Source organism: Sceloporus undulatus, chromosome 6 (genome assembly GCF_019175285.1).
Source record: "Sceloporus undulatus isolate JIND9_A2432 ecotype Alabama chromosome 6, SceUnd_v1.1, whole genome shotgun sequence".
Taxonomy (NCBI): Eukaryota; Metazoa; Chordata; class Lepidosauria; order Squamata; family Phrynosomatidae; genus Sceloporus; species Sceloporus undulatus.
In genome coordinates this window covers 25,855,694-25,864,135 of record NC_056527.1, presented here as the reverse complement: position 1 = coordinate 25,864,135, position 8,442 = coordinate 25,855,694, and the positions used below count along the sequence as shown (strand labels likewise).

The 8,442-nt window shown below is 39.2% G+C and overlaps 1 protein-coding gene across 3 annotated transcripts in view; it reads left to right on the top strand.

Moving 5' to 3' along the window:
* Positions 1-918: 918 nt before the first annotated feature.
* The window catches only part of LOC121932564 (MAM and LDL-receptor class A domain-containing protein 1-like), a 97,039-nt gene continuing 89,515 nt past the window's right edge, over positions 919-8,442 (top strand). For 2 of the 3 annotated variants that reach the window (XM_042471264.1, XM_042471263.1), the window contains exons 1-2: positions 919-1,074; positions 6,631-6,788. In XM_042471264.1, the coding sequence (XP_042327198.1) occupies positions 1,029-1,074; positions 6,631-6,788 (204 nt within the window). In that variant the 5' untranslated portion in view covers positions 919-1,028. The remainder of the gene's footprint in view (positions 1,075-6,630; positions 6,789-8,442) is intronic. The other variant, XM_042471265.1, reaches the window with a different exon arrangement.

Here is an 8,442-nt window from a genome sequence, read left to right as displayed (position 1 = left end):
GGAGTGGAAAGTCAGGGATGGCCTATATATGCCATTAGTGTGTGAGAATGTCAATTCAAATTCAAAATCTTTATGGAAATAAAGTGGCAAGTCCAGTTTTAAAGATGGTCATTGGTGAACTGTAGCCTGTAGGTGAGGAGAATGGATGAGTGTGGAGAAAAGAGTGATGTGATGAACAGATCAAGGGCTCCCTTGTGAGAATGGGGGTTAAGTAGTGTTCAAATGTGTATAATGTGCCAAGAAACAATTATCTTTGTTCAACTCATTTTTGATGGGCAGTAGTCTATGGATAAATTCTAATTCTGCTGTTTCTCTTTCTAAACTTCCTTAGTACTGTAGTTCTTTTGTTCAAGGACCACAGTTCTGAGGTCTGAGATGAAATGCCCAGGGAGATTAAAATGTTCTGGCATCAGTTTTCATGTATTCACATTCTTAACGCCTAATCTATGTCCATTTATCTCTGGCAGACCTTTACTCACCTACAGACAGCCTCCAAACCTCAAACAGGTACTTACCTGCAGGAGGACACACAACACAGATGTGGACACTGATACAAAGCTTTGCCACAAACCAAGATGCAAACTCTGCCCGCATATTTATTCAGGAAATTTCATCACAAGACCTAATGAGATCACCCACAATATTAGGTGGACTTTCACATGCTCATCCTCTGCACTCAGCACTCTACATTGGGCAAACAGGCTAGTTCCTTGCCAGAGAATGTGCCTTAGAATTTACTACTGTTGGTTTAATGTAGTTTCTAGTTTTGCCTTTCTTTTAGTTAATTTTTTAATCTGCATTTTTAATTATCCTTGTAAACCATTTTGTGAGTAGTGCTGAACATTTGTCTATGAATAGCATTAGTTATACGTACATTAATATGGGTTTTTATTCCCCCACCCTTTTTGGCAGGCCAGTATACCACTGTCCCAGGAAGCTGTAACTTTGAAACTCAAGGCCAAGAATGGAGTTCAGTGTGTGGACTTTCACAAGATTTTGGAGATGACTTTGACTGGCACATTGGTAATATGACAGTTATAGAACAAGGACAGCAAATCCAGGATCATACACCAGGTAACGGGTTCTTGTTCTCAGCCATTTGGGGGAAATGACTGAAAGTTCTTCCTCACTGAGATATTTTCAAGCCATTTGTTGACAGAATGCCAGGTTATGTTCTGTGGTGAACATGAGATCAATTTTATGTGATTTGCAAAGAAGGAAAGCATCATGAGTGTATGCTTCCCAATAGATTATTGCAGAATGCCAGTGGCAAGATGGAGTGGAAGGGAAGGTTATTTTGTTTTCCATTGTGAACAAGACACCAGAAAATGCTAGGAAGAGCACTTTAAATTTTATCTAATGCTGCTGTTTGGGTGTGAATAAAATAAAGCCACCCAATGGTTGCCACTCATCAGCCATTTTCATCCTTGCTTGAGTTAGCAAGCAGTCAGTGCAATTTTACAAATTGTTTTTTTTTTCAAAGCAAATACAGTTCTATCACTCCTGATTCACTGTTGTGGCTGGATGCATTTCTTTATTCCTCTCTTTAAGATAATTGGCTGCTAAATAAAATGTAAAGATATTAATGAATAAGGACCCCTTGGGAGAAAAATACTGTTCTGTTAAATTAAATTGGTCTTCTGTACATCTGCCTGCATCTGTTTGTTTTTTAAGCTGTTAATTAAAGAGGCACTGGTAAACTTTCCCCTTTCAAGTCCTATTTTGATGAAGAGGCAAAGTATTAACTGCTGTGAGCAGGGTTAACTACACTGGTAACTCATGACAATCTAGTCTTCATGTCATATGTCATATTGTAAAGACCTCTGTTTACACACAATTCAGTTTATGACACACACAGTCTTGGTAGCAAATTTCTTGTTGAATTCAGACTTCTTGTCTAATGTTCTAACAAATTGCAGGAGTCATCACCACAAGCATAATGTCCCAGGTGAGGCCAAACATGGAAAAGTACTCCAGTTGTGAGTGTGAGCCAAAGGACAAATTAAGAGTGTAGCTAAGGTCACACAGATAGAAAGCAGATGAGGAGCCGGGAGGCATTTCAAGGACAAGGATCTAGGAACTAGGTAGAAGTGAGGATGACCTAGTATCTAGGTTACACAGGGATAGTAACAATGCTGTTCTAGCAGTTGAAAGGCTAGAAGTGAGGATCTGACTCAGGGATAGGAATCATTAGTTCTCTAGATGATGTTGCACTCTAATTTCCAGCAGTCCTGCCAGAATAATCAAATGCTAGGAGTTGGAGTCCAACAAAATCTAGACTGACTCCCACCCTTGATTTAAACAGTGAGGTACAGCATGGTGTGAGAGCCAGCATGGTGTAGTGGTCTGAGCACTAAGCTATGACTCTGGAGACCAGGGTTCAATCCTCGCACGTCCATGAAACTCCACTGGGTGAGTTGACCATTGGATGACCTAGGGCAAGTCACATCCTCTCAACCTTAGAGGAAAACAAAGGCAACCCCCCTATGAACAAAACTTGCCAAGAAAACCTCATGATAGGTTTGCCTTAGGATTACCATAAATCAGATGTGCTTGAAGACATACAACAACAGCAACAAGCAGAGCTCACTCTAAACTAGCTGTAACCATTTAGAATAACCATCAAGTCTTTTATGTTCTTCTGCCATGAAAGGACTTCCGATCAAAGTACCTCCAGCAAATGGTCATCTAGCTTCTGTTTAAAGACCTCCAAAGAAGGGGACTCCATCACTCTCTGAGGGAATGTGTTCCACTGTCAAACAGCTCTTAATGTCAGGAAGTGCCTCTTGATGTTGAGGTGGAATCTCTTTTCCTGTCACATGCATCCATTGTTCCGTGTCCTATTCTCTGGAGTAGCAGAAAAGAAGCTTGCTCCATCTTCAATATAACAACCCTTCAAATAACGTTATAGGTTGTAATGTCCATGCCAATACCCATTATAACACTAGTATCTACGGAACAGAAATAGATCAGTTTTGTAAATTACCATGGTTTCCCCTATGGCAGAGGTGAGCAAAGTGTAGCCCACAGGCTGCACGCAGCCCCCAGGGGCATTATTGTGGACCCCTGAAGAAGTTAAAAATGCAAAACATGTGGTGAGTTCAAACTAAATAGCTTCAAAATGCCCCCCCCCCCATGACCATTGGGGGTGTTGAGGCCCTTTCCACCATATTTAGAGGCCACCTGTCCCCAGGGGGTAAAAAATGTTTTGTTTTGTTTTTCCAAATTTGTTTTGCCTGCGAATGTACTCTGGGAGGCTGGGGAGTTTCCACCATGTTCACACACACACACACACACACACACACACACACCAATTTGGGCCCAGTGGAGGCCTTTTTTGAAATAGGAAATGAACAGGAAGCTAATGGCACTCTCTGTTTGGGGGCACTTTGGGCCAAATAATTAGGGGGTTGGCAAATGTAGCTGAAGTGGGGATTCAAATTATAAGAAAGAAGATTCCATCTACACACTAAGAACAACTTTTTAATGTAAGAGCTGTTTGACAGTGAAATAGATTTCCATGGAGGGTGGTGGAGTCTTTCTCATCTTGGGAAGTCTTTAAACAGAGGTTGGATGGGCATCTTTCATGGCTGCTATAGTATATGTCAGGGGGCTGGACTAAGTAGCCTTTGCAGACTTTTCCAGTGCTACGATTCTATGATTTTATGGTTCTGTGAACCCTCTCCCAGAAATCTCCAGTCTCCTTTCACAGAACTGCAGTACCTAGAGCTCAAACTCATAAGAACATCATCTTTATTGTCTCTATTAAAGTTATCATCTGAACTTTCAGAATAACTGGGAGCTTTGCTCCAATTGCCACCTCTAATACATTCACTGAAAACTGTATGACAGCAAGAAACTACATAAGATTGAGGGTCAAATGGAACAAATTCCAACCCCTAAAGGCAACAGTCTTCAAGACTTTGAAATCTCTTATATCACAGCTTTGAAATCCATTAGATACCTTCACCTTAGGAATGAAAAGTCCAAAATTACATGCAATTGTAGGTAAAAGCAAATGTAACTACAGTAGTTCTAGGACTCGGCTTTTTAGGCTATAACCTCAATCCTTGATTCAGCTGCAGCAGATTCTTAAAGTAATGAAGTAATGGGCTCCATGACACACTTTTTATTTGTGTTGTGTTCACTGTTGCTGTCTAGAAAAGTTCACCTTTTCTAATCACGATTTCTGTCACCCCATACATTTGTTAGAAGTTTTCAAATGCTATGTGATGTACATTAATTACTTCCTCAAATTGCTTCCTCAAACACTTAATGTGTTGCCCTTCATTTCCTAGAATACACGAGAATCACTTCTTAACAAAAGCTGCATGCACACTGCAGAACTAATCCAATTTGACACCCCTTTAACTGCCAGGGCTCAGTGCTATTCTGGGGACTGTTGTTTTGTGAGACGTTTAGCCTTCTCTGTCAGAGTGCTCTGTTTCCACAATGAACTACAGTTTCCAGAATTCCATAGCATTGAGCCATGGCAGTTAAAGTGGTGTCAAACCGGATTATTTCTGCAGCACAGATGCAGTCAAAGTAGATTATTGGATTTAGATTAGAAAATGAAACTAAAGACAGCCTTTCTCAGGCCTCTTCACATACTCAGTATGTTTAATAAACCCACTGTCTCCTGAAAGGAACTTTGCTTTGAACTTTTTCTTCATTATTTGTTTTGACTTGCATTTAAAAAACAATTTATCTGATTTCTGTTTTTAATTTTAATTTTAATTTATTTTATTGTTACCCCCTCAAGTCCCATTTCTGGGGAAGATGTGATATATAAATCGAATCAGTGCATAGATTTAATTGTACTCACACAAACATTTGTGTGTGTGGGGGGGGGGGTTGAGAATGGTATCATGTCCTGCATTTTATTCCTATTGCCCAGTGCCTCAGGTTTTTAACATGGAAATCAAAATAGTTACAGACTACGATTTGCATAAGAATCTAACCTTTGATACAGCATTATCAATAGTATTTTTCATCAACTGGTATCGGATGGAAAGTATGATACTTGGTGAGAGAGGATGGGCAATTTTTTAAAAAAAAAAACTAGTTCCCAGAATCCCGCAGCCATTGTGGCTTCTGTGAATTGTAGTAAAAATGACAACATAATTGCAAAACTTTAGCAACAACATTCTGAGCTTTGCTGGAAATATTATAAGAGTAGATTCTTGTTAAGTGAAAAGTCTTGATAAGGTAATGGTTTCTGTTTTCCCACAACAGAGTATGTTTGATCCAAGGATGTCATAACCTCTAAAGAAAAGCATGTCTTGGGACAAGATATCCTTCAAACTTTCTTTCATTTAAATTAATCTCAAACGTCTGGAAAAGTTTATTTGTATTTGTCCTGCAGAGAAGCAGCATGACTCCATTGAGATACCAGAAACGTACTGTTATAATTAAAGATAAAAACTACAAATATGAAAGATACAAGAAGTGCTTAATAAACCTGAGAAAACTTTCAGCACAATAGATACACTTTATACAGGAAATATAGTTTCTGCAGTGAGCTTCCCTAGTATTGATCATGACTTGTTGTAATATGTAAATAATTAACAAAGATACATTTAGAGCTTGGTGTTGTTTTTGTTGTTGTTTTTGGAGAGGTTGCTTTTGGAGAGCATGCTCAGAAATCAGGTTTTTTTTTAAAAAAATGCTATTTCAAGTGCTCTAAAAATCACAATATAGACAGCTGGCTTTCTTTGGCGTTATCAAGCACAATGGTTGTATGCATAGGAGAGCTTCCTCCATGCAGTGGCTAGGTTCTTAGGCTGGGACCTGATAGACAAAGGTGCGGATTTCTGCTGCACCATAAAATTCAGTGATGTTGGGCCTATCATTAGTTCTCAGCTTGTCCTACCTCATAGGGTTGCTGTGAGGATAAAATGGTAGAGCAGGAAAGCTATTTACTCTTCTTTGAGTTCATTGAAGGTAGGACAGGATATAAAAAACAGAAGACATTTTCCTAGTCCCCTAAAGACTTCCTACACTACCACTGTAGTGGCATATAATATCACAGAAATTTCTCATAGGTTGATCAGTAAATAGATTTAATAAAGTAAAGAAATGTAACTATATCTATTAATGCATACTTATATTTCACCGTATCAGCCTGTTGTTTGATTCTGTACTTAGAGCCATGAATATAGATCAGGACTCCCAGTTCTACTATAAGTATGTATTGAAATATTGGTATTGGAATTATGTATTTAAGTGGGTTGAGAGTTGAACTGTGTCTCTGGAGACCAGGGTTCAAATCTTGACTTGGCCATGTAAACTCAATGGGTGACTTTGGGCAAGTCACACTCTCTCACCTCAGAGGATAGCAATGGCAAACTCATTCTGAAGAAACTTGCCAGGAAAACCCCATGATAGGTTCATCTTCTGGTTGTCATAAGTCAGAAGTGACTTGAAGGCAGATAACACAACAATAACAACAGATCACATATTGTGTATTCCTGCATGACTGGGGGTTGGACTGGATGGTCGTTGTGGTCTCTTCTAACTATGATTTTATGGTGCAACAAGGTAACTTCCTTTGTTGGATGTGGCATCCTAAGAAAACAGTAAGGTTTCTTAATTTTAATTCAATGTTAATGATTTTCTGTTTACTTAAAGGTAATGGAGATAACTTTTTGTATGTCAATTCAACTACTCAATGTGAAGGGGAAAAAGCAAGAATAATGACCACCACATATTTTCCAGCCAGTCTGGCAGTATGCAGACTCCGCTTCTGGTTCTGGACAAGCAATTCCCCCAAAACAGGAATGTTAAAGGTAAGCAAAACAAGACCACTTAATATCTACTTGATTACAGTAGCATTATTCATCCTTCTCCTTGTTGCCAGTTCTATGCTTTCCCACAGTATGGTCCAGCCTGATGCTTTGTTCACATTTTTCTACAGCCAAGCATGCAATCCCACCATCCCACCAGTGTACACAGTTTTTTAAAAACTTACTGCTGTAGGTCAAGCCACTATTAGCCACTCATTTTTATAATAATTAGTCTTCCAAAGTAGATAGCATTGGTTAATAATAATACCACTAATAATAAATCTGCAGTGTGGAAGAGTAGACCCCACACCTGCATTATATTACATTTCATAAGATATTGTGTGTGTTTATTGCATGCAATGACTCTTGGTTAAATTAGATTACAATCCTATCCCTGCGTGGAAATAAATTTCACTAGTTCAATAGCCTAACCTATTTCACAAGGTTTTTGTGAGGATAAAAGGTGAGGGGAAAACCTTATACACCACCCTGAGCTACTCTCAGAAAATAAATAGATGGATATTTATTTTTGAGCAATGGTGTTTTGGCCTAGTGAGGCACAAAGCAAACATGATCCACTCTAGAATTCAGAGACCTAGCAATGCTAGTCAGGAATGGCAGTATGCAAAGGGATCTTGTAGCACCTTTGTGACTAACTGTGCGAAAGAAGTTGTAGCATAAGCTTTCATAGATTTAAGTCTGAAACAGACAGCCCAAAAGTGCCGCTGTCAATCTGATCTGGAGATGAGGTATGCACATGATGCATGCCCCAGATCGCTGAAAGGCCACAAGAAGGCCAAGCCGGGGCCATTGAACATGGCCCAAACCCAGCTCCAAAAGGTGCAGTTTCTTACCGTTCCTTTTCGCCACCCATTCAGGACTGTGGCAACAGCTGCCCTCAGGACTGCAGCATCTAGGTCCCCATCTGCTTCTCCCCCACATCTACTTCCTCAGTTGCATCTGAGGAAGTAGAATGAAAGCTCATGCTACAACTTCTTTCATACAATTAGTTTCATAGATGCTACATAATCCACCCTAAACATGTTTTAGCAGGTCAGGTGTCCTTGTGCACTTCATTGCCCACACATTGGTTATTCCAATATATATATATATGTGTTTATTAAGTGTGTATTATTTTGCATGTTATTTTCTGCCCCAAATCTGATATATATAACAGATTTGGGGCAGAAAATAATATGCAAAATACTGTAATACAGACTTTTTTTAACTCTCCAAGACATGCTAATACAAAGCCACTTGTATGCATTTGTATATGCAAACATGTACATTTTCTCTCTTCTCTTTTATTTGCATCTCTTTCATCATCATCCATCACTTTCAAAAGTAGCTCAGTAATTTCTAGAGACTGATACATAAAGATCTCCATTAATTTCAAGGGCAGAGAATCCTTCCCATTCAGCCACAAATTCAGACACAAACGAGTCTCCTTCAGTATAAGGAAATCCAGTACCTGCAGATTCTGTAATGGAGTTTGCCAGTATCCTTTCTTCTTTCCCTGCTGTAATTTCCTACTTTTTTCTTATGCCCCCCCCAAAAAAAAACTGTTATAAGAAATAAAGACAGATTAACTGTATAATGCCTTTGATTGGAAGCACTAGGAACTCCCTTGTCTGGAAGCTGCTCAAGGGTTACAAAA